The sequence below is a fragment of the Pelophylax lessonae genome, assembly GCF_965119305.1.
Source record: "Pelophylax lessonae genome assembly, chromosome: 7".
Taxonomy (NCBI): Eukaryota; Metazoa; Chordata; class Amphibia; order Anura; family Ranidae; genus Pelophylax; species Pelophylax lessonae.
Genome location: NC_138774.1, coordinates 191,624,006 through 191,649,833, shown reverse-complemented (window position 1 = coordinate 191,649,833; position 25,828 = coordinate 191,624,006). Strand labels below are relative to the sequence as shown.

Genomic DNA, 25,828 nt, shown 5'->3' with positions numbered 1-25,828 from the left:
TCTGAAGGAAATTGGCTTGCATGCCTTGGATGTGGTCTGGGCAATTAAGGTGTACTTGGCAGCTACGGAGTCTTTTAGGAAGTCAGACTCACTATTTGTGCTCACGGATGGGCCTTGGAAAGGGTTGTCCGCTTCCTCTGTGACCATTTGCAGATGGTTCAGACAGATGGTTATTTAGGCCTATTCCATCAGGGGTCAGGTTCCTCCTTTCCCTGTCAAGGCGCACTCTACTAGGGTGCTTAGTGCTTCCTGGGCCTTACGTCATCAGATGCAGGTTTGAAAGGCGGTCACCTGATTGTGCACACTTTCACAAAGTTTTCTAAAGTGGATGTGTTATCTGCTTCGTTTGGCTGCAAGGTTTTGCAGGTTGCTGTTTAGAGGACCGGATCCTCTTTGAAGGTGTATTTTGTTTTAAAGGTGGGCTCCAGTTTTTGGTTGAGCTCCTGTTGCCTGGTTGGCTACTGTTTAGCCCTGGGAATTCTTTTTTCTGTTCCCACCCCTCGTGTTTAACACTGCTTTGGGACGTCCCAAAAGTTATCAAGATCGGGAGCTGTGTCTGTCGATAAACGAAAGAGAATATTGGATTTTTGACTTAGCGTAAAATCCATTTCTCTGATGTTCATAGACAGACACAGCACCCACCCCCCTGTGGAGTTGTAGGGAGAGGGAGTATACCCCCAGGACTGCCCATAGGCTTAGCCAGATTATTTTTCTGCTTAGTGTCGTCCTCCTGTAGGAGGCAGTATAACCCAATAGTTGAAGATCAGGAGCTGTGTCCTTCAACAAACATCAGAGAGATTTTACGGTAAGTCAAAAATCCAATTTTTATCACTCGGGTACACTGTCAGTGATAACTATGTCGTGATCTGCATCACTTTTTCTACTCATCAGCTATCCTTATTGTTTGTGTATTTTACATGTGGCCCAAGACTATTGCTCTTCTTTCAATGTTGCCCAGGAAGGTCAAAAGGTTGGACACCCCTGATTTAGATATTTCCATTGTAATCATGTAATTCTTTTGATTTTATTTCAACTTCACCCCTGATTCATTGGTTCTCTGTATTGTGATTAAGTAATTGTATTACTTCCCCTTGTTTTCCTCTGTTGGTACAAAAACCCTGTAATTAATGTTTTCTAATTATTACTGTGTAGTGGTAAAGGAAGCACAGCGTTCAGTCCATCCCATCCACTTTTGCCCTTAAGACAGAAGCAGCAGAAGACTGTACATGCAGACGACAGTCCTAGTAAGTATATGCTTTACATTGTTGGATCTGACTTTTCTAACTCTCACAATACATACAGTTTTTGCTAGAGCAGGCTATGACCCGTTGCTGGCCTGTTGTCTTCTACAGCAAAAGGTGGGTTCAGCCTTGGGCCAGTCAGTGCATCTGCTTCACCTCCACTTGCCCTGTCATGGAGTAGCTGAGAGTGAAGCAGCTTCTTCAGCTGAGGCACGTGGGGGCCTCTCTAGCAGACTGGCAAATATTTTAGAGCTGAAAAGTTTACTATTGGTGCTGTATGGGAAACCTTATAAACAATATGCATTACTTTAAACTATTATTAATAGTGTTGTGTGTATAACGTAGAGAGCTTTACCTTTTTATAGCCACCTTTTTTTTTCTTTCTCCTACTTTTTCTTTTTTACCCACCTTATCACTGTAACTGAGCCCCTATCACAATGAATGCATTTTCCTTAAACATTTGTCTACCATGACAATTTTTTTAATTTTGCATACATGTTAAAAATCAGCATTTTTGCAAAAAAAATTACTTTAAAACCCCAAATATATTTTGTGAAGTAGAGGCCATGTAGTATAAGTTAGTGGCAGTTGCATTTTTTTTATGTTGCTTGAGATTTGCGTAACTGTTTACCAAACACATTTTTAGGAAAGGATACATTAAAATAAATTTTGGTACGTATTATTTTGGTGGAATTAAAAAATGTTTAATTGAGTAAATGGATACCAAATGTGTCAAAACTTAAAATTGGGTGTGCCCGTAAAATGGCGAAAAACTACAGTACCCAAAAGTGTCCTTAGACGACCCTTTAAGAGCCTTTACAAGTTATCAATAAAGACGTAACCATGAATTTTGGTCCTAGAATTATTGCTCTCATTTGCGGCAATACCACATGTGTTGTACAACATCGGTTACATGTCCCGTGTGCACATATGTGTAAAGCAACAAGGATACTGTTTGTTTATTTTGTTTTTACAATTTATATTTTTGTTTTACGATTTTTTTTCTTTGTTTTTACAAACCTTCTTTTTTACACTTTTTTTCATTTAGCTTAATTGCTGTCACAAGGGCTAACAGGCCCCCCATTAAGTAGCATGGGCAGATGACCGGTCCTCTTCCTGGAGACTGTAGAGGTCTATGAGACCCACCCAATGTCTTCCCTGCCCTTCACTGCACTGCAGCTAATCAAGCACAGAACATAAACCTGGAAGTGATATTTCTGGGTTCATTCATAGTCGAGGAAATTGGTCAATAGATGTTCCTCAATCTCCCAGTTGGGGATGGGCTCAGGCATGTTCGGATCATAGTCCCAACCCACCTGAGCAATCCCGCCAGGAAGCCTTCACTGCACACCGCCATTCATAGGCAGTGAGGCATTTCCCAGCCCGCAGATGTACATATACATGCTGCCTGTGATTGGTGGTGTGCAGTGATGGTTCCCTGGCGGGATTTCTCAGGTGGGTTGGGACTACTATCCAAATACGGCTGAGTCTTTTCCTACTCCAAGTCTTCTTGGAGGAACAACTGAGTCGAAGAACTGCCATGATTGCCACCGGAGGGGGAGAGAAAAAATGATCTACCCCCACTCTGATTACTCTTATATGAAAGATAATCTGCTTACAAAAATACCAGTACTTTTATAAATGTACCTTAGTAGACAAGAGGTTAATGTGAATGGGGCGGCAGCTTAAGTAAAGCACTGTCTCTTCAGCCTTCATGCAGAAGCTTTAATGGCTGAATTGTTTTGCTAAATAGTAAATATTTTTCTGTAAATGTAAATTATAACCACTTGTCCATTGCTTAGAAGCTCATTGTGAAAGTATTTCTTCATATAGGTCACAGAGATCGTGCAAATTCTTTGACACAGAATGAGGTGCCACCTCGTTCATCGGTGGTGGCATGGGCGGAGAAAAGGCCAAGGTAAGTCCACAATATAACAGATGTTCTTTGGGTTACCCTCATGAAATTTGCTCTTCAACCATCAGAAGCCTTTGAATATCCTTGGTAAAGTTGTCACTCTGCAGTATTCATGTGTCTGAAATTCTTCTTTACCTAAAATGGAATGACAAAGCAAAAATCTCCTCTGCGTGAACTAGAAGGGGTTAACTGTAGACTATGTAGGACCATTTGCTCTTAGTAAAAGCGGAAAAAGCAGTCATACTCTTGTAAGCCACTGAGGATCTTTCTTAGCTGTAGAGCTGCATGTTGTAAACCCACCCCTCCTTAACAGCCTGCCTTCTATCTTTTATGCATCTTGTAGGCATGCAGTTAGAGAAAACCTGTCATTTAAGACATACCAGGCTGCCGTTGCTGACTTTCTGAAAATGCTAGTTGATGGCATGCATGATGGTCTGATGATTTCATTACTAAATAAGTATGTTGAGGAAAGTGGCAGAGATGGTAGAAGTCCTGTTTTGAAATTCTTTTTCTGGTTTGGTTATGCAGATTATTAAAGAATAAAGGTCTGCAGTCAGGTGACTAGCATTTGCAAAAGTGGTTAGCATGATTCTTTCATAACCGGTTTCCCTTAATGTATGTAGGTTGCCTTTTCTAAGCTCTCCATTTGAAAATGCTATTTGCCTGGCTGTCCTTGTAATTCAGTGACTTTAAAGTGGAAGTAAAACGCTAAAAAACAAAAAAAATAAAGACCTGGGCTCATAATTTGCTAGTAGGCATCACATACCAGCACATTATGACAGACTTACCTGAAAACTAAGCCTTCCATCTTCACCTGGTCTACTTTCCAGGTTTGCGGGCTTCGGCGATATGAATGGCCAAGCTGGCAGTGACGTCACTCCCGTGCTGTACACGCAGGAGACTGTTTACAGCGAGGCTCTGAAGGAACGGCACAGGTTTGCCTTTCCTTCAGAGCGCATTCGCCGCTCTGAATGTCACCAGTTGCATCTAAAGTAAATATCTACACAGTGCAAGTTTAGGAGAGATTTTGTGTACCTATAGGTAAGCCTTATTCTTTTTTTTGTATACTAAGCTTACCTATAGATAATAAAAAAATCATATATGGGAATTAGAGCTGCTCGATTTAATCGTTAAAAAATCGTGATCTCTAGTCAACCCCCCCTCACGATCTTAATCCGGCATTTCCATGATTCAGTGCAGAGCCGTTCTCTGCTGACAGCTGTGAAAAAAAAAAAAAAAAGAAGGCAGCCGGCGAAATTTATCACAACATTGCTCAGCGCTGAGCGATAAAATACATTGTATCATTTGGTTCTTTTAGATCCAAGGGATGAACTTCGGTCTGTAAACGAGGGCAGTTTAACCACTTTAAGACTAATGCTGGCCATACACGATACGAAAAATGGTTTGAACTCCTTTTCGAAAAATGAACACTCGGCCGTGTGAGCAAACTATAGTGCCATCATGTAATGGCTAATCGTTCAATGGACATAAATGAATCAGTATTTTGTTTTTTACATATACCTAGTACAAACTATTTGGACGAGAAACACATTTACCTTTCAATTTATCGTTCGTTAGGGAGAAAATTTTCCAAACATGTCCTTTCGGGGTTTTTTTGCCTCAAAACGTCACTACCGGTTACCAATTTGTGGCCATTAACTGGCCGAAAAACGAACGAACTGTCCAGATGACCGAATTTCGGCAGATTTCGTATAGTGTATGGCCAGCATTAGCCTTTTTCTGACATTTGTTGCTTACAAGTAAAAATCAGTAGTTTTTGCTGGAAAATTACTTAAAACCCCCAAACATTATATGTGTATGTATATAATGTGTGTGTGTGTGTGTGTGTGTGTGTGTGTGTGTGTGTGTATATATATATTTTTAGCAGAGACCCTGGAGAATAAAATGGTGACCATTGCAATATTTTACGTCACTGTATTTGGGAAAAAATATACTTCAGTGAATTAACCACATTAGGACCGCCCACCGCAGATTTACTGTGGCAGGCGGCCTCTCCTGGGCAAACTGACAAAGCCCTACGTCGGTCGTGCACGTGGTGCTGGGGTGGGTGTGAGCTCCCGCCCCCACTAGGCAACGGGAATGCCGATGAACGGGGCCGGTAGCCACGATTTGCTGCTGGGCACCTGCAATCACTCACTCACCTCTGAGAGGGGACGGTCAGCTGTTGTAAACACAGCTGACCGTTCTTCTCTCTGAAATGATCAGAGCACCTGTGATCCTTCTATATAGGACAAGGGTGGGGAACCTATGGCTTAAGGGCCGTATGCGGCCTGCAAAATCATTTGATCCGGCCCCCCAGGCTGCCGCTGAGTCTGTGTCTCTCAGCTGAGATGTTAGAATGGACCCGATATTTCCTGTAGAGTTCGGGCTCGGTCCTGACAGTCTGAGTCACAGGCAGAGTGATTTCAAATGCACTCCACCTGTGACCAATACAGGAAGCAATGCATCTATCTTCCTCCAGCGCGGCGCCGCTCCTGAGTCTCACGCCAGCATTTCCCGCCAGCAGTACCAGTCTGAGCAATGCCAGCCGGAGCCAGCAGTACCAGCCAGCTGTACCCACCAGCAGTTTCAACCAGCAGTGCCCACCAGCAGTTCTTTTCAAAACTTACCACCACAAAGAGTCGACTGCGCACCAGACTGACCGACGCAAACCTGGAAAACCAGTTGGGAATAGCACACCTCACCAAAAAGAAACCGTTCCAGCCATCACATTAGGGGTGAATTAATTAAATGTTTGACCAAATATAACAGGCTAATTTTTAAGTTGATAATTTTGTATGGCCCCCGAATGATGTTATAAATATCCAAATGGCCCTTAGCAGAAAAAAGGTTCCCCACCCCTGATATAGGATCACAGGTCTTTTTGGTAATTTCACAAGCCCATCCCCCATACAGTTAGAAAACCCTCCCCTAGGCTCACACCTAACCCTTTGATCACCCCTAGGTTAACCCCTTCCCTGCCAATGTCATTATTACAGTAACAGTGCTTATTTTTAGCACTGATTACTGTAGCAATGTTACTGGTCCCCCCCCAAAAGTTTAAAAAATGTCAAGTCCGATTTGTCTGCTGTGATGTCACAGTCCCGCTAAAAATCGCACATCGCCGCCATTTTTAGTAAAAAAAAATAAAAATTACATAAATCTTTCCCCTAGTTTGTAGACGCGATTTAACTTTTGCGCAATTTTTTTTTTTTTTACTAAAAAATATGTAGCAAAATACAAATTGGCCTAAAAGGATGAAACCTTTTGATTTTAAATTTTTTTTTTTTGGGAATGTTATATAGCAGAATGTGAAAAATATTTATTTTTTTTCAAAAATGTCGCTTTATTTTTTTTCTTATAGCGCAAAAAATAAAAATCGCACAGGTGATCAAATACCACCAAAAGAAAGCTATATTTGTGGGGAAAAAAGAGATATCAATTTTATTTAGGTTTAGCGTCGCACGATAGTGCTATTTTCCATTAGCCACTACTGGACCGGAAGGATTTGCCCCCTTAATGACCAGGCCATATTTTGCGATTCAGCACTGCATTATTTTAAGAGACAATTGCACATGAAAAGCTGTACCTAAATAAAATTGATGTCCTTTTTCGAACAAATAGAGCTTTCTTTTGGTGGTATTTGATCACTTGTGCAATTTTAAATTTTTTGCGCTAAAAAAGCGACAATTCTGAAAGAAAAATATTTTTCACATTCTGCTATATAACATTCCCAAAAAAAATAAAAAATTTAAAATCAAATTTTTTTATTGTAGGCTAATTTGTTTTCTGCTACATATTTTTGGTAAAAAAAAAAAAAACGCAATAAGCGTTTCTCTTACGTCCTCCGACAGTCGCCGCCACTTCATAATCTTCACTAATGGGGGTAATTGACCTTTGCTCCGCAGGAGTAGCTAGGCAACAAGATTTGTTAATATCAAAGCTTTTAGCATATCACACCCCTAGGGGGTGGTCCCCTCAGTCAATACCTCCCTGCTTCCAGCATTCTCAACTCAGTTTTCAATTGCCTAGCTTAGGAGTAGCTGGCTGTTCCTGTGCTGGGTCTTTCAGTCTCAGCCTTCTATCCTCTTTTTGATTTTATTTCAAGTATTTTTCTCTTTCTTTTACTTAGCTGTTTTTTTCTCAGCATTAGTTTAGTTTTCTTCAGATGAAGATGATCATGTGGAGCTGGGTCTCGGTCTGGCCGCCCTGGACCCCAGGGCTGTGAGCCAGGGGTTTCCCCAGCCTGCCATCGAGCGTTCAGCTCAAGTTTTCCTGGCATATTGAACGACCCATCCCTGTTCGCTGCAGGGATGCTGCCTGTGAGGTGGCTACCTCACCGGACGCCATTTGCGGTTTCGCACCGCAGTCCACTGCGTCCTGGCTGCGACACTCCCTGTCCTCAGTACAGCGGTTTGGTCGCTAGAGAGGGCTCCCCACGCCATCCGGACTGGTAAGTAATTTTCTATGTGGGGACCTGTCTGTTTGGATGTCAGTCTGTGACTGTGTGACCCTGCATGTCTGTGTAAGTGCTGAGCTCCCTGTCAGATTCCTGTGTGGATTAGCTGCCTTTCTGTGGGCTGCGGGGGGGGGGGGGGGGGGGGCTCTCCCGCTCTGCTGTGTGTGATGTATGGGGCAGACTGGGCTCAGACATGTTGTGCGGTGACCGCTAATGCGGCCCGCCATTTTTCTCGGCAAACTGTGGTGACCGGCCCTGTGTGGTACAGCGCGGGGTTTTGGCGCCAAACGCCGCCATTTTGGCGGCGATCGCTCCTGCGAGCACATGTCGGCGCCATTTTGTTATTGCCTTGATTCCCTCAGCCAAGCGGCCATGTTTGTGAAGCCTCATAGGCTATATAGGGCGGTCAGTCATTGCATTATTTCCTTTTGCTCTGGAACAGCGATCGGTGGCAGCAGCCTGTGTGGTCTCTCCAGGTTTTTACCTTCCTTATCCTGTATTTCCTTGCTCAGTGCTCCTCATCCCTGCGGGGGTCGGTACATACAGTAGTGTGAGGTGGGCTGCGCTCGCCACGGTCTTAAAGGGGCAGTCCTTTATTTCAGTAGATACTGGGGCATGGATTCTCAGGATTGCAAGTTTCCTCCCACCCTGGTGGGGGGCCAAGGGGCTGCTGCATCCCCCGAAGGGGCTGATCTGGCTGCTGTTGTAGCAACCTTGGCTTCTCAGGTGCAGATGCTAATGGCTGATCGATCCGCAAAACGGCCCAGATTATCTATTTCCTCTGATTCAGAGGGCGATGGGGCTGCTATGGCTGGAGTGCCCTTCTCAGGGTCTCGTTCATCTCTGGACCTTGTGGGGTCTGAGGGGGAGGCTGAGGTAGAAGGAGTTGATACTTCTCCCCCTGGCTCGCCTGAAGAGCTTGCACTCATGGATGAGCTGATTACTTCTATCAAGGAAACACTGCATCTGCAGGATGAACCATGTCCTCCTGCTTTGATGTCCTCTTATGGACAAACGCAAATCCGCGCAGGTTTTTCCCTGCCCTGCGGAATTTCAGTGCGCTGTTGATGAGCAATGGCGCAATTTAAAGAAGCCTTTTACTGTGCCAAGTAAGTTCAAGCTGCGTTATCCGTTTACCCCCACCACTGATGAGCGTTGGTGTGTGCCGCCTCAAGTGGATCACGCGGTGGCAGTTTTGAATAAATCCACTGCGATTCCTGCTGAGGATACCCTGGTGTTCCGGGACCATACGGACTGGAGATTGGAGTCTCTGGCCCGTCATACTTATACGGTTGCTGGTTCTATGCTGAAGCCTATTTTTGCTTCCATTATGGCAGCCAAAGCTATTGCGGATTGGACGCAGGTGCTCAGGCGCACCCTGGTGGCTGACTCTGCTCCGCCGACCACGTTGGCTATGGTAGATCAAATTCATCAGGGTGTCATGTATTTGTGCGATGCGGACTTGGATTTAGTCCCTTTGGCTGCACGCCTCTCCAGTGTAGCGGTGTTGAACCGTCGCCTGATATGGCTGAAATGTTGGTCGGTTGACCAATCTTCTCGCAAGACTCTAGCTAATCTTCCCTACGCGGGATCTCGCCTTTTTGGCGAGTCTTTGGATTCTCTGATAAAGGGAATTTCCGGGGGTAAGAGCACTCTCTTACCCCAAACTCACAAGAATAAGTTTGTTCGCGGTAAGAAGAATACCTCGTTTAGGCCCTCTCAGGGGTCCTTTCGTGCCTTTCGGTCGCAATACAAGGGCAAGCCCTTCAAGGGCCAAGGCTCCCAGAAGAAGCCGTGGGCAGGTAAGCAGAAGTCCGGTCAGTCCGGGTCCGCTGCCCATACCAATTCGGCCTGAAGGGGCGCCCTCACCCGGTTCTGGGGTGGGGGGGGGCGTTTGCTCGGTTTTCTTCAACCCTGGCTGGCCCGCATTCGGGACAGGTGGGTTCAGGAAATCGTTCGATCTGGATACAAGATCGAGTTTCTCTCTCGGCCCGGCGAGCAGATTTTTCCCCTCAAATCTTCAGCTGTCTCAGCGTTTGCAGGATCTGCACCTGGCGGTGCGGGATCTGCGGGCCCAGGGAGTGGTGGTTCCGGTGCCTCATCGGGACAGATTTCGGGGGTTCTACTCCAATCTGTTCACTGTTCCCAGAAAGGAGGGCATAGTGCGTCCGATTCTGGACTTGAAAGCTCTGAACCGCTTTGTGCGGGTTCGCAAGTTCCACATGGAATCCCTGCGCTCAGTGGAATTCATGGCCTCCATCGATCTGAAGGATGCGTACCTTCACATCCCCATTTTCGAGAGTCACCAGAGGTACCTTCGATTCGCCATTGCGGAGGATCATTACCAATTCGTGGCGTTACCCTTCGGTCTCGCTTCGGCTCTGCGGGTTTTCACCAAGGTGCTTGCGCCGGTCCTGGCTTTATTGAGAGCCCAGGGCGTCTCTGTCTTGGTATATCTGGACGATATCTTGCTGCGGTCTGCGACCAGTCAGGGCCTGGTGAACGACCTGTCCACCATGATGCAGACTCTGCAGGAGTTTGGTTGGACGATAAATTTTCCAAAATCAACGTTGTGTCCGTCGGTTCGTCTTCCCTACCTGGGGATGATTCTGGACTCTGCTCAAGCGAAGGTCTTCCTGCCGGAAGACAAGCTCCGGAGACTTCAGGACGAGGTCAGGTCCCTCAGGGACACTCAGTGCTCGTCCCTCCGGACATGTATGAGATGTCTTGGTCTAATGGTCTCGGCTTTCGAGGCGATTCCCTTCGCCCAGTTTCACACGCGGGGTCTTCAGGCGGAGATCTTGGCCAAGTGGGACGGGCGTCCACAATCTATGGATCGGCAGCTTTCGTTGAGCCGCCACACCCGAAGGGGTCTTTTGTGGTGGCTCCAGGTGTCGGGGGGGCAAGTCCTTTCGTCTCTTGTCGTGGACGGTGATCACCCCGGATGCCAGCCTGTCGGGCTGGGGTGGTGTTCTGGGCGTTCTGTCCGCCCAGGGAACTTGGTCGGAGGAGGAATCCTCCCTTCCGATCAACATTCTGGAATTGCGAGCGATAAAACTTTGCCTTCTGCATTGGTCGGAACGGCTTCAGAGCCGTCCGGTTCGGGTTCAGACGGACAATGCCACAGCGGTGGCCTACATCAACCATCAAGGGGGCACCAGGAGTGCCCGTGCTGCTCGGGAAGTAAACAGCATTCTGTCGTGGGCCGAGACGCACGTCCCGGCGATAACGGCTGTACACATTCTGGGGGTGGAGAACTGGCAGGCGGACTATCTGAGTCGCCAGACCCTGGACCAGGGGGAATGGTCCCTTCACCCGGATGTCTTCCAGATGTTGTGCGCGAAGTGGGGTCTTCCGGATGTGGACCTGTTCGCGTCTCGTCTGAACAACAAGGTGGAAAGGTTCGTGGCAAGGACTCGCGATCCTCGGGCAGACGCCTCAGACGCGTTAGTGACGCCCTGGCATCAGTATCGTCTGTATGCCTTTCCACCGATTCAGCTGCTGTCCAGGCTGATTCGCAGATTGGCCTCGGAACCGCACGCGGTGATTCTGGTGGCACCGGACTGGCCTTGCCGGTCTTGGTACGCAGACCTCGTAAATCTGGCAGTCGACACTCCGTGGCGTCTACCGCTTCGGGACGACCTTCTGTCTCAAGGGCCGATATTCCATCCTGCTTTACAGTCGCTGGCTTTAACGGCCTGGCTGTTGAAAGCCAGGTCCTGAAGGATAGGGGTCTCTCCCCTGAGGTCATTCCCACTTTGATCAAGGCTAGAAATGCCTCTTCGGGAAAAATTTACTACCGTACTTGGAAAGCGTACTTTGCCTGGTGTGAGTCCAGGGGGTATTCCCCTCGCTCATACTTGGTGTCGAGAGTGTTGGCTTTCCTCCAAACTGGAGTGGACCAGCGTTTGGCGCTGGCCACGATTAAGGGTCAGATTTCTGCGCTGGCCGTTCTTTTTCAGCGCCCAGTGGCGTCTAATTCATTGATTAGCACCTTTGTTCAGGGGGTGCGACATTTGGCCCCTCCTAGGAGGGAACCTTTGCCTCCATGGGACTTGAACTTGGTTCTGTCCGTGTTACAACAGGCTCCCTTTGAAAAGATCAGGGAGATCTCGTTGTCTCTGCTGTCCAAAAAGGTTGCCTTTTTGGTGGCGATCACTTCGGCTCGCAGGGTGTCGGAGCTGGCGGCTTTGTCCTGCAGCTCTCCCTACTTGGTGATTCATTTGGATAAGGTGGTCTTGCGACCTAATCCATCTTTTCTTCCGAAAAGGATTCGGAGTTTCACCTGAATGAGGACATTGTCTTGCCTTCGCTTTGCGCGAAGCCTAAGCATCCGAAGGAGGTGGCTTTGCATGCCTTGGATGTTGTTCGGGCGATCAGGGTTTACCTGTCATCGACTAAGTCCTTTCGCAAGTCAGATTCCCTATTCGTCCTTCCAGAGGGACCTCGGAAGGGCATGGCGGCGTCGGCTGCTACCATCGCCAAATGGGTCAGACAGACGATTGTGCAAGCCTATGCTTTGAGGGGGAAGGTTCCTCCTTTCCCTGTGAAGGCGCACTCTACCAGATCTCTGAGTACGTCTTGGGCTTATCGTCATCAGGCTTCTGTGGCCCAGGTGTGTAAGGCGGCGACTTGGTCGTCCGTTCACACCTTCTCAAAATTTTACAAAGTGGATGTTCCGGCATCGGCAGATGCTTCCTTTGGCCGTAAAGTTCTTAGTGCGGCTGTGCCTTAGGGTCCCTTGTTTGGGCCCTTGGCTGTTGGGTTGTTTTTACCCCTGGGTTACTTGTTCTTCCTGGGTTGTTGCTCCTGTTGAGCACGTTTTCCTGTTGCTAGGTTGGTTCTCTTACTTTGGTAAGGTTCCTTTCTCTGATGTGGGTACTGCGTTGCTTTATGCGCGGCTGTGTTTTTTCCCACCCCTCATGTCTACACTGCTTTGGGACGTCCCCATTAGTGAAGATTATGAAGTGGCGGCGACTGTCGGAGGACGTAAGAGAAAACTGAATTTTTGTAAAATCTTACCGTAAAATTCCTTTCTCTGAGTCCTCAGACAGTCGCCGCCCCCGCCCCTCTTTTGGGGTTTGTTTATGTGCTATACTACTGAAACTGAGTTGAGAATGCTGGAAGCAGGGAGGTATTGACGGAGGGGACCACCCCCTAGGGGTGTGATATGCTAAAAGCTTTGATATTAACAAATCTTGTTGCCTAGCTACTCCTGCGGAGAAAAGGTCAATTACCCCCATTAGTGAAGATTATGAAGTGGCGGCGACTGTCGGAGGACTCAGAGAAAGGAATTTTACGGTAAGATTTTACAAAAATTCCGTTATTTTGATTGGTTTGCGCAAACGTTATCGTGTCTACTAACTACGGGAAAGATTTATGTCATTTTTATTTTATTTTTTTTTTTTAACTCGTAATGGCGATCTGCGATTTTTTTTTTTTTTTTTTTTTGCGGGACTGCAACATTGCGGTGGACAGATAAGACCCCTTACTGACATTTTCGACACTTTTTGGGGGACCAGTAACATTACTACAGTAATCAGTGCTAAAAATATGCACTGTCACTGTACTAATGACACTGGCAGGGAAGGGGTTAACAGTGTGGGTGATCAAGGGGTTAAATGTGTACCTAGGGGCGTGTTTCTAACTGGGGGGGCTTTGCTTGTGGAATGACCATAGAGATCTGTGATCCTATATAGAAGGATCCCAAGGGCTCTGTGATCATTCCAGGGAGAAGAATGGTCAGCTGTGTTTACAACAGCTGACCGTTCTTCTCTCTCAGCGGGGAGCGATCGCGGGTGTCAGGCGCCAGTCGGAGCCGCCTGCCCCGTGCATCGGCTTCCCCGTTGACAAGCGGGAGCGCAGCGGCGTGCGCTGGCCCCCTAGCTGCAGGCGCGCGGCCGATGTAGACCTATGTCGGTTTGCCTGGGAGAGCCACGCTGCTGCAGTAAATAGGCGGCGTGTGGTCGGCAAAGGGTTAAAGTAACGCAGTGCTGAATTGAGAGAAATGGCCTGGTCATTAAGGGGGCAAATCCTTCAGGTCCAGAACTGGGAAAAAAAAAATTGAAACCGTAAAGTTAGCCCAATTTTTTTATATAATGTGAAAGATAATGTTATGCCGAGAATTGTGATCTTTATTCTAAGCAAAAAAATTGTGATTCTCATTTTATTAAGAATCGTGCAGCTCTGATGGGAGTTGACTCCCACTTTAATGCTTTCTGGGTCACATGTTGAAACAAAGGAATGCAGATCAGTTCTTGGATAGTTATGTAACATTACATACATTACATTACATAGTTCTGGTGTCACAGGATGCATACTTGCTCATTGTCAGTGACTTAGGGTATTAGACATAGACATTCAGCAAGCATTTTTAGTAGAAATCCAGGAATTGCAGATCCTGTATTTATGTGCAGATTTCATTTTAAAGATTAAGTTCACCTTTCTAAAAAATATAATAAATGCATTTATTTTTTTATTTTATTTTAGGAGCCTGTAAAGCATTGCACCTGCGATCAGCAGATCACGGGTCTAATCTCAGGCACCTGCAGACTGTCTGTGTAGAGGTATGGGCAGGCAGTTACTGAATGACAGGAAAAAACAATGAATTACCACTCGCCAGCACCCTGGTAGTTCATTGAGAACTACAAGCTGTCAGCCACAAAGGCTGTCGGTACTCCTCGTAGTTCATTATTTCAAGGAACTCTTCTCTCTTCTTTTCAAATTGTGACAGCAGGTGCAGGAAGAAGATCACTGGCCCACTGTCACAATTAGAATGGGGATCAGGGAGAGGCTGCTGGAGCTGGAACATGTTACATGTTCCACCCTAAAATCAGCTGGCGCATGTAACGTGTTCCCAAAGGTGAACTTATCCTTTAATGCTTTACTCCACTCAAATCTTGTTTCGTCCATATGCCAGAAGTTTAAAAAACATTCCAGCTTGATTCAAGGACCTTTTGTATTAAGCTTATGCCGGCATTTGAATTTTCTACCCATCTTCTGAGTACATTACACAAGCGTGCCTGTTCTTCCTGTTAGATTTTTTGTTTATATGCCCAAGGTAGCCAACTAGAAGATTCCCTCTGATTGTCTAAGAGATGCCTGTGGATAATTAAAGCCAGTATTATTTGTCTTTATCCATGATAACAGTATTGGGAACACTGACCCTTTATTGAGTATATCAAAAATGTATGCTTTGAATTTCAGTCAAATATAACAAGAATTTTAGCTTGATAGTCAGTGTTAATTTTTGTTGTTCGCAGGCCCCTCTCACAGCCACCGTTTGCCCTTCACTGTGCCGATGATGTTGATGCGACTTCCGGAGACAGTATTAGCCTTGCTAGATCTATCAGCAAGGACAGCCTGGCTTCAAACATCATAAATGCCACTCCTAAACACCAGCTGCCTAATTCATCTGCACCTTTAAGTTCAAGGAGTCTTTTAGGACATGTAGACATAGAGGATGAGGAGGAAGAACTTGTTGCATATATTAGATCAGGTGGAGCCTCCAGTCAAGGAGACCTTGAATTGCAGAGCATTTCCTCCCGTGCCTCAAGCCAGCAGGCAACAGCAAGGTCTCCAAGGAGGCCACAACCAGATGAAGAAAAAATGGATAGCTTCTTCTTAGAACCCCTAATGCCCGCAGTCCTTAAAAAGGCAAAAGAAAAGCAAATTGTCCATAAAAGGGAAGAATACGGTGAAAGCAAGCCTAAGGGATTTGTTCATAGACGTGAAAATGAAGGTACTACTCAGTCTTTCCCCCGAAAGAAAATTACTACTAATCACACTGCACATGATTTGAATAGAACTTATTCCCCTTTCTGTAGTTCAGAATTTCCAGCCACAGAGAGTCCTAGGATAGAACCTTTACAGGCATCAATGGAAAGTGGTACTGGCTCTTTTCGACCCCTTGCCACCAGTAGCATCGATCCATCAGTTCAGCCTGGCAGTGGATTTTTTCTTCATGATTCGAAGTCAGACATGGTTGATGAAGAAAAAATGACACCTCTCTCGCTAGATAAAGTCAAAGATCCTGAAAGCACACGGACGTTATCAAGGCAAGACTCTGACTCTGACAATCTCGATCTAGAAGAGGAATGTGACCAAGAACTTATTCCTCCTCATCCGGTATGCAAATACATTGGTGAAGAAGAGTCCGCTAAGCTGCAGGAGGACATGAAAGTAAAGGAAAATGATGACAAAGATGATGCCAGTGGACGCTCGAGTCCCTGTTTAAGCACCATTTCCCAGGTCAGCAGTGTCTCTTTGGCTAGCGGGAGTGTGCGAATGACTAGTTTTGCAGAGAGAAAGTTTCAAAGACTTAATAGCTATGAAACAAAATCTAGTACAAGCAGTTCACAGAAAACCACCCCTGATGGTTCTGAATGCTGCCCCCCTCCACTGACCACCTGGAAGCAGCGCAGGGAGCAGAGTCCTGGTGGACAAAGCAAAGACCACACTAATGTCTTAGCTTCTGAACTTGTACAACTTCACATGCAGCTGGAGGAGAAGAGGAGAGCGATCGAAGCTCAGAAGAAAAAGATGGAGTCGTTGTCAGCCCGTCAGCGGTTAAAATTGGGGAAGGCAGCATTCTTGCATGTTGTGAAAAAGAGCAAGCATGAAGGGCCCTCTCATCCGTTAAGGCCAGAACATCCATTAAAGGACTTCACCAAGCAAACTGAGGCAGATACGGTGACCATCACCTCTAAAGTTGAACAAGTCCTTGAAAAAGTGGACTTCCCAAGTGAAGTTACTAAGCAGCCAAAGGTTCAAGAATTTTTAGAACAGAAGCCGAAAGATCTTGATTTGGATGAAGGTGAAGTGTGCAATGTGGTAGCTGATGCAAGTCCCGAGGATGCTGATTCTGAAATTGATGTGAATGAGTGTAACCTCTCCATTGAAAAGTTGAATGAGACCATTAGCACCCTACAACAGGCAATACTAAAAATATCTCAACAGCAAGAACTGCTCATGAAAGCCCCGGCCTCTGTGCTCCCAGCCCTCAAGACTAATAGCCAGGACCTCAAATTAAACCCACCTGTTCACTTTGTAGAGCCTCTGTCTCCACCGGGAACTGGCACTGGATTTCGTAAAAATCGGTTTGGTCAGGGTCGAACTCCGCGCTCTTCCCGGGCCTCTGAACATAAAATGTCTAAAGAAAAAATGCAAAACTCTTCCCGTGTTATAACCCCAACACAAAGCATAGAGACGTTACCTCATTTAAAATCAGTTCCAGCTCTGAAATCGCCCATAAATCCTACAGCTGATTTATCAGATAAAAGTGCAGAACAAAGTGAAGGACACACAGGTGGCTTCCGACTATATGAGGAAAACAACCAGAGGACATTTGTTCTTTCCTCCTCCAAAGATGCCAATATTATAGCAGACCAGGCACATAAGGATGTTGTCAACAATTTGCGGGCGGCTTGCGTAGGCTCCTCGGAGAGTTCTGGCAAAGAGAACGTTCCTGTGGATGATCGGCTCAAGAACAAGTCTAGTCTGATTGAGGTTGATCTTTCGGAGCTTAAAGATCCTGATGAAGAGGAAGTGATAGATAATCCAGAGAAGTCCACAGATGCTATTGGTGAAGATCAGAAATCTGGAGTTGGGTTTTTCTTCAAAGTAAGTCCTAGTTTTTATTATTTGCATGAAATCACAGCTGACCTAGTTTCCTCCAGACTGACATACTCATGTCTTAAAGCGAAGTACACATGAGCCATTTATCAGGCAGCATCGGCCGGTTCAATAGATACCCGGCTGATATTTGTCCCCTGTCTACGGCATCTGATCGAAGGGGCATTACCGAAACCCGGTCAGCGTTCTCATCCAATGGCTGAGAACCCTGACCGGTGTGTTCTGGCATGGGGGGTTCCCGGTCCCCCATGTCAGAACACAGTAGCTCAGCGGGGGAGATCGCTGTTCTAGCATCGGATAGTCAGTACAGGATCTCCTCCCGGGCACTTCAGTTTTTTTTCGTTCAGCCTGCTCTTTTGAACTGTTAGTGTGTACCAGGATTTAGTGATTTTTGGCAACTGTGAGCCGCACCCCCCGCCACCACCAGTTCTTCAGAGAGACTGATTCTATCCACCAAATCTGGTGTGTGGGCAAAAGGCTTATACAACATGCCACAGCTTTGTGTGTGATTATGGTAGGGACAAGGGATAAGCTTTTCTGGGGTAGATACTAATGCGAGTGCTTCACTGTTCCTTGTAAACGGCTGTAGAATATTTTAGCAATGTTTAAAAGATAGTGTGTGGTGGGGAGATTAAAGTGTATTCACTGATTTGAGTGACTCCAGTGTTTGTGTACCACATTTTGAAATGTGTCAGAGGTATATAAATATGATGCTACAATAAATTCTGTATTTTATAACTGACCACCAAGGTTTGCCTTATCACTTCTAGGATGAACAGAAAGCAGAGGATGAGCTGGCCAAGAAGCGGGCTGCCTTTCTGCTGAAGCAGCAGAAGAAGGCAGAAGAGGCTCGTCTCAGGAAACTGCAGCTGGAGGCCGAAGTCGAACTAAAGAGAGATGAAGCCCGGTAAATATGCATAGAACAATTACAAATGTAATGAATATATTGTCCCACCAGTAAGGCTCTCAATATAGCTTCAGGGGTTAGTTGGGTTTATCACATTTAGCAATTTTGTGAGGTTATCTAGTGAGCAGTGCAAAGAGCAGAGCTGATAAAACAAAAATAAACTCTTCTGCTTGGTTGTCTCTATTGTCACAATCCAGCAAAAGGTGCGCTACGCTGATGATCATAGTTTCTTTGCATTTAAAGGCGAAAAGCTGAGGAAGAGCGGATACGAAAGGATGAGGAGAAAGCCAGAAGGGAACTCATCAAACAGGAGTATCTACGACGGAAGCAGCAACAAATATTGGAGGAGCAAGGGATAGGACGACCTAAACCCAAGCCCAAACCTAAAAAGTCTCGTCCAAAATCTGTCCATCGAGAGGAATCCTACAGCGACTCAGGAACCAAATATTCCTCTACACGTAAGTGTGATGTAGATGGAATTTTAGTTCTGTCAGCTTTTGGCTCCTTATAGCAGCACTTGTTATATGTTCGGTCTTCCTCCCTGATAACAGAATAGGTTCTAAGTGCTTGCATTGCTCCTCTTCTGCATCATCCCCCTGCCCCCAAAAATTGAAGCCTTTCCAGCATCTGTATGTCTCTCTAATAGATTGTGAAATATCCTTGTTTTTCTATAGCTGACAATTTAAGCAGCGCACAGTCCGGGTCTAGTCTGTCATTGGCATCTGGAGCAACTACAGAGGCAGAAAGTGTCCATTCTGGCGGAACACCATCACACAGGTTCTTTTCACTATTAATTGTACTTTTGCTAGGAAGAAATTTAATTTTTGTTTCTGGAAAAAAAACATCCTAAGTCCGTCAACAGCAGCAGAATTCCATCTGTACAATGCTCATATTAAACACGCATTCTTATGCCTCCCTTACACGGGCGATTACATGTGTTGGAACTGACAAAGTTGTTGGAAGCCTAATTTAGTATAAATCAAATGATCCTTAGTGAGCAAGTAGTCTCTTAAAAACACAGGCAGGATCGATCTCTCCTCATTCTTGCACGAATTGTTCCAACACTACTACAATCATGACAGTGGCGTACACAACAAACTTTGACCAATTTCTGTGCTACATAGTGGAGCAGGTGATCAGGACTGCTTATTATACCATCAGGTTGGTCTGTCTGGATTATAAAAAGCACTGCGACAACCAGTAACTGCAATGCTTGCTGCCTCCTAGAAATTCAGAATATTTTTTAGTTTTTCATACAAGAAACAGAAAAAATAAAGGTAGTAATCTTTCAGTAGTAGACAGTCACAAAACAACTAGTTGCAAGAGAAGACAAAAATAAAACTATAAACAATTATTTAGTTTACATATCCGAAAACGAGTGGGAAGATGTACAAACGTATCTAATTCCACCCCTTCTCCATAAGTAATAAGCTATTCAATGTCCAATCGCTATAAAGTCATACAACAATTAATAAAATATATTATACTTTTAACCAATGCTCTTAACTACACAATCATACACCTATATGCATACATACATGCATGCATATACACACCCAAACAAAACTAACAATAATACAAAAAAAAAAAAAAAAAATCTAACAATGTTAATAAACAATAATAATTCATACCCCTTAGTTCTCATACCTTGAAAAATATTTTTTATATACCCCTTTTCAAACTGGTTTATGCTTAGACGTTTCTTGAGCTTCACATTGAAACTGTTCCACAGTTTCACTCCTCAAATAGAAATACAGAAGCTTTTCCCAGCAGTATTCAAGCACCACTAAAATTGTGAGCATTTCTTGTATTGCATTCTTTGTATTCTTCAGCCATCAAGGCAGATGAATAAGTGAATGTGTATGCCATTCAGTATTTTTTTCAGTCACATATTGTGTATTTTTCCCATTCATTTAGAGTGGATTCAGTTGAAGCCTTGTCATTGGGAAGCAGACACCAGAGCAGAAATGCAGAGCGAGATTGGGAGAATGCATCCACTGCATCATCTATAGCATCAGTGGCGGAATATTCAGGTAGGTTTTCTCTTCTCCCCCTCTCATGATTCGTTTGCTTTGTTGTACCCTTTTGACTGTTTGAAGTGTTACAGGTTGTCATGTTCTTCCTCACAATATCTCAGAGAAAATTGTAAATACAAAACTAAACGAGATAATCAAATGATGAAAATCTAAGATTTCTTGGATAATATATATATTTAAAAGAAATGTGTATAGGCATCATTGTTTGTTTTTTTTTCTCTTTCTTTCTTGGGGTATGTAAAGATGGATTTTTACTTTGACGTGTACTTGTAGTGATCTCTATAGTGCTTTAGTGGCAGTTGGCAACCTAAAGCTGCCTACTAGTTTTTTACTGGATTGAAGCACACACTGTTATTAACCACTTAAGACCAGACCTATTTCTGACACTTGTTGTTTACAAGTTAAAATCAGTATTTTTGCTAGAAAATTACTTGGAACCCACAAACATTACATATTTTTTTTTCTTTTTAGCAAAGACTCTGGAGAATAAAATGGCGGTCAATGCTAATTTTTTTGTCAAGCGTTGTTTGCGCAGCGGTCTTTCTAAAGCTATTTTTTTTTTGGAAGACGCACTTTTTTTAATTAAAAAATAAGAAAGCAGTAAAGTTAGTCCAATTTTTGTTCTATAATGTGAAAAATGTTATGCCGAGTAAATAGATAACCAACATGTCATGCTGAAAAATCACGCACGCTCGTGGAATGGCTACAAACATTGGTACTTAAAAATATCCATAGGCGACACATTTCTACAGGTTACTAGTTTAGAGTTAGAGGAGGTCTAGGACTAGAATTAGTCTAATGATCACTGCGATACCTCACGTGTGGTTTAAACACTGTTTACATATGTGGGTGCGACGTATGTGTTCGCTTCTGCGCGCGAGCTCAGAAGGACGGGACGCTTTATTATTATTATTTTTTTTTTTTTCTTCTTATTTTACCTTTTTTATTTTTACACTGTCCCTTTTTAAAAAAAAAATGGTTTTTGATCATTTTTATTCCTCTTACAAGTAATGTAAACATCCCTTGTAATAGAAATAAGCAGGACAGGTCCTCTTTAATTTGAGATCGGGGGTCTAAAAGACCTCCTATCTCACATCTACACTAAAAACCGCCTAAAAAAAAAATTTTTTTTCTTTTCATAATAAAAACAAAAAGGGGTCGTTGGGAGGAAGCAAAATATGGCATCGCTCCTGTCCTCCAAGGCCATAGAGGGGGCCAGCTTGCCCCTCACTCGACTTCCTGCCTAGGAGAAGAAAGGACTGGATCCTTTTCCCCACTACGGACGGCTCCGGTAAGTGGGGAAAACGACCGGGAAGTAGCTGGTGGGAACCTCTCCCGCCGCCCATAAAAGTGATCCCACGGCGAATCCGCCGCTGGGACCACTTTTCTGTTACAGTGGACCGCCTGCCGTTTAAAAAAAATACCAGGGTTACAGGGTTATGGCAGCTATCTACCGCCATAACCGTTGTACTTAACGTCAAAATAGCGATGTAAATACGCAGCGGGTGGTCCATAAATGGTTAAAGTACTAATTTTGTCTAGAAAGTTGGAGCTTTGGATGGTGCCTTGCTGTTGATTGCCTAATAGAATGTCACCAACCAAAAGTACTGACTTCCTTTCATTGTATCTTAATCATCATAGTATAGGACATAGGAAGTGTAGTCTAGTCATAGACCATGGGTTTTAAGCAGGCTACCTTAGGGTGATTAGATACTGGCAAGTAATTCTCGTGTTTTCTTAGGTAAAGAAGGTGGTTTGCTATGGTATTGCCCACGCTTCAGTTTATTGCTTGGGGACGTCCCATGGGTACTTATGGAGTTTCACAGAGTGGGTGGGGTTTTATGAGCGTGCAGTAGGATGCGTCCTAGCAGAGTTCTTACCAGTGTTCAATCACCTTCCTATATCTTAAAGCTTAACTAAAGTCAATTAACTTTCTTCCAATGCTCTTGGTTCCTTGCTGGCGCTGGCATCTTCTCCCCAGGTGCAACTCATATCCATTGGTCCGTTTAGGAGGATATAACTCCTATGCATGCAAAGGAGTCAGTTATCCTGGCACACAGCGACCATGCCAGTAATGTAAACTGAGCTGCACATGCGCAACAGTTTACATGCCACAGAAAACTGTAAGCAGCCAGATAGGTGTATTTTATCGCAGAGAAATTGTATGTCTCTCTGCGATAATAGCCTGCCTGCTTGCAGTCTTCTAAAAAATACTTCAATTCTGTTTGTAAGCATACAGGACACCTTCAGGTAATTGGACAGTGGCAAAAACATTTGCAATGCCCCACCTAGAGATTACCAATAAAACCCAGCCAACTCCTTAAGGCTTCAGTTTTTTGCGAGGTCCTTAGGTGATGGACCTGTTTACCCTCTAGAGCAGTATTATTTTGTAAGCATTGAAGTTTTTACTTCCATCTGACTCTTCTATTAACATTTGGCTGCTTATTGCCTTGTGCCACCTAGCAATCTCTAGATTGCTAATCCTCAATGTGTACCTTTTTGTGAGCTGTACCCAGACCCCACTATATGGGCTGACTTCTAATGTTTGCTTTGGGCACTGGACCCTGTGTTAGGGACACACCTTCGCACAAAGGGAAATGTGTGAAGTTAGCTGCGGAGTGGTATACAGGTCCAGGACCATATTCCATTTCTGTGGTTCCCAAACCCTGAGGGTTTTGAGGGTAAGATAACTGTGACAGGCAAAACGTGCCTCTTATTATGGCCCAGTGTCATGGCGAAGGTAAGACAGGGTTTCCCTGTTCACTGACTCTGGTTCCTGGCTTTAGCAATACTGTTTGCAGGTCATAGTACATTATGCGATTTGACAGAGGACTGGGTGTTCACTTTATTGTGGCATCCCCTACAATTTTGTCTGTAACGCTTCAGCTAATAAATTTGGAGATTGTTCCCTCCTAGTTGGATAACTCCACCATGCCTTTTCCGTGGAAAGCACACTTCTACAGAGACACAGCCACGGAAACCTGGTCAAAGCCTGAGTTATAGTGTCTCCTCCTTCAGACACCAAAAAACCCTTCTATTGCGCTCTCCTGAACCATGAGTACCCCACAAGGGTTCTCCTAACCAGCAATTGTAGATCAAAAGCACCTGGGTTATAGTGGCTCCTCCTCCGGACACTCAAAACCCCTTCTATCTCGCTCTTTTGATCCATGAGTACTTCACAAGGGTTCTCTCTAGCAATTGCGAATCACAAGCGGAAAGGAGGTGGAACAAAAGGGTCAAATAGCATGCATTCCACAGATGGCCAACAGGGAACAGAACATCGCTCAGGGTAATAGCTATTCCCTTTTCCCAGAGGAATGTGCTATTCTGACACCACTCCCTTCCTCCGCCTTCTCTGTCATGCACATTGCGGTCTGTCTGACAAAAGAAAAATTTTCTCCCCATGTCTGAATTTTTTCACCACTCATTTTACAGAGGCCAAAAACACTACACATCCTCTTACCCCCCCTGACTATGTTAATAAATCAAAAGCAGAACCCCCCTTACTTACAGGTATGGAGGAATGAATTGAGGACGTTGACTTTGTAGCAGAGGCAGCAGAGGATTTTCTCTCCCTTGAAGCTTATGAGGTACAAGTTTTGCACCAGATGCTTTCCACTATGGATACAACTGCTGTTGCATTTCACCCTGCCCACTGGGGCCTAATCCTAGGGTCATAAGTAATTAAGCCCTGTTGGAGCTGAGGCAGCTTTTTATCGTTCATTCATCTGGGTTGGTCCGGAGTAGCAGCGATCCTTTCCTCTTTACAGACCCCTATGGGGTTCTACGGCACTGACTACGTTTAAAAAGACTTTTCCCATACATGCACAAGTTTGAATATTGAAGATAAATAGTTTAAGCTCCTTCTAATTTTTTGCTGATATTTATTCTATGGAAAAAATGTTTTAACCAGTTCCCATCTGGCTATTAGCAGATTGACAGCTGTGGCTTTATTATCCTGACTGGATGTCATATGATGTACTGTCAGGAAACGCAGATTGCAGGGCTGCACAGCGGTGCAATCTGTCACAGAGGACACAGCCGATGATCGGTCAGAGTACCAGTTCCTTGCCGGTACCACGTGACCGCCATGACCAATCTCAGCAGGTCACATGGTAGTTGTATACAACAGATGGCTTCCTTTCATACCATGCTGTGTTTCTAGCTGTGATTGGTCAGTTTGATCACTTGGTACAGACAGGGCAAAATCACAGCCCATGTGTGTGTACCATGTGATTAGCTTTGACCAATAACAGCTAATCCTAACAGGCTGAATGATTCTGTTTCATTCAGTAAAATGCTTATAGCAATGTAATGCACTGCTATAAGTAAACATGTAAAAAAAGATTCCTGAACACTTTCCCAGAGCAAGTACAATGTTACTATGGTAACATTATATTGCTCTGGTCGCAGTGTGTTAAAATAAAAAAATATATATCTTTTGTTTTTTTGTGTATTGTCACCAATCAGTGTCCCTGATCACTGCAACACCAGTTATAGGATGATATGATGACACTGTATGTAAAAGGAAAAAAAAAAAATTGTGAATTTTTTTTTTTCTGATTTCGTCATTTTACAAAAAGTACGACCAATTACATTTTCAGCATGCCCCTTACTAAATACCCTGAACTGTCTACTTTCCAAAAAAGGGGGCCATTTGGAGGGTATTTCTACTGTCCTGGCATTTTAGGGCCTCAAGAAATGAGATTGATCAATTTTCAGATAAATACCATGGTTTGTGGACTCTATAACTCTCCTATAGACTAAATAATATACACTAATTTGGGTTATTTTCACCATAGAAATGTAGCAGAATAAAATTATGGGCTAAATTTACAAAGAACAATTATTTATCAGCAAACTTTTTTTTAGCAGAAACGAAGAAAAAAAAACATGTTTTCTCTTACGTCCTCCGCCAGTCGCCGCCACTTCATATTCATCACTAATGGGGTTATTGACCTTTGCTCCGCAGGAGTAGCTAGGCAACAAAATTTGTTAATATCAAAGCTTTTAGCATATCCCACCCCTAGGGGGTGGTCCCCTCAGTCAATACCTCCCTGCTTCCTGCATTCCCAACTCAGTTTCTAATGCCTAGCTTAGGAGTAGCAAGGCTGTTTCTGTGCTGGGGCTCTCAGTCTCAACCTCCATTCTCTTTTTGTTTTTATTTTGAGTTTTTTTCTCTTTCTTTTACTTGGCTGTTATTTTTCAGCATTAGTTAGCTTCTTCGGGTGAAGATGATCATGCGGAGCTGGGTCTCGGACTGGCCACCCTGTCCGGCCAGGGGCTTCCCAGCCTGCCATCGAGCGTTCAGCTCAGGTTTCCCTGGCATATTGAACGACCCATCCCTGTTCGCTGCAGGGATGCTATCTGTGAGGTGGCTACCTCACTGGACGCCATTGCGGTTTCGCACCGCAGTTCCACTGCGTCCTGGCTGCGACACTCCCTGTCCTCAGTACAGCGGTTTGGTCGCTGGAGAAGGCTCCCCACGCCATCCGGACTGGTAATTTTAAATCTATGTGGGGACCTGTCTATTTGGGTGTCAGTCTGGGACTGTGTGACCCTGCATGTCTGTGTAAATGCTGAGCTCCCTGTCAGATTCCTGTGTGGAATAGCTGCCTGTCTGTGGGCTGCGAGGGG

General features: G+C 44.7%; 1 protein-coding gene across 2 annotated transcripts in view; it reads left to right on the top strand.

Moving 5' to 3' along the window:
• CAMSAP1 (calmodulin regulated spectrin associated protein 1) overlaps positions 1 to 25,828 on the top strand; it is a 158,309-nt gene that overhangs the window by 119,458 nt on the left and 13,023 nt on the right. For both annotated transcript variants that reach the window (XM_082262891.1, XM_082262890.1), the window contains 7 exons: positions 1,153 to 1,244; positions 3,075 to 3,159; positions 14,878 to 17,236; positions 18,019 to 18,155; positions 18,399 to 18,613; positions 18,830 to 18,932; positions 20,073 to 20,188. In XM_082262891.1, the coding sequence (XP_082119017.1) occupies positions 1,153 to 1,244; positions 3,075 to 3,159; positions 14,878 to 17,236; positions 18,019 to 18,155; positions 18,399 to 18,613; positions 18,830 to 18,932; positions 20,073 to 20,188 (3,107 nt within the window). The remainder of the gene's footprint in view (positions 1 to 1,152; positions 1,245 to 3,074; positions 3,160 to 14,877; positions 17,237 to 18,018; positions 18,156 to 18,398; positions 18,614 to 18,829; positions 18,933 to 20,072; positions 20,189 to 25,828) is intronic.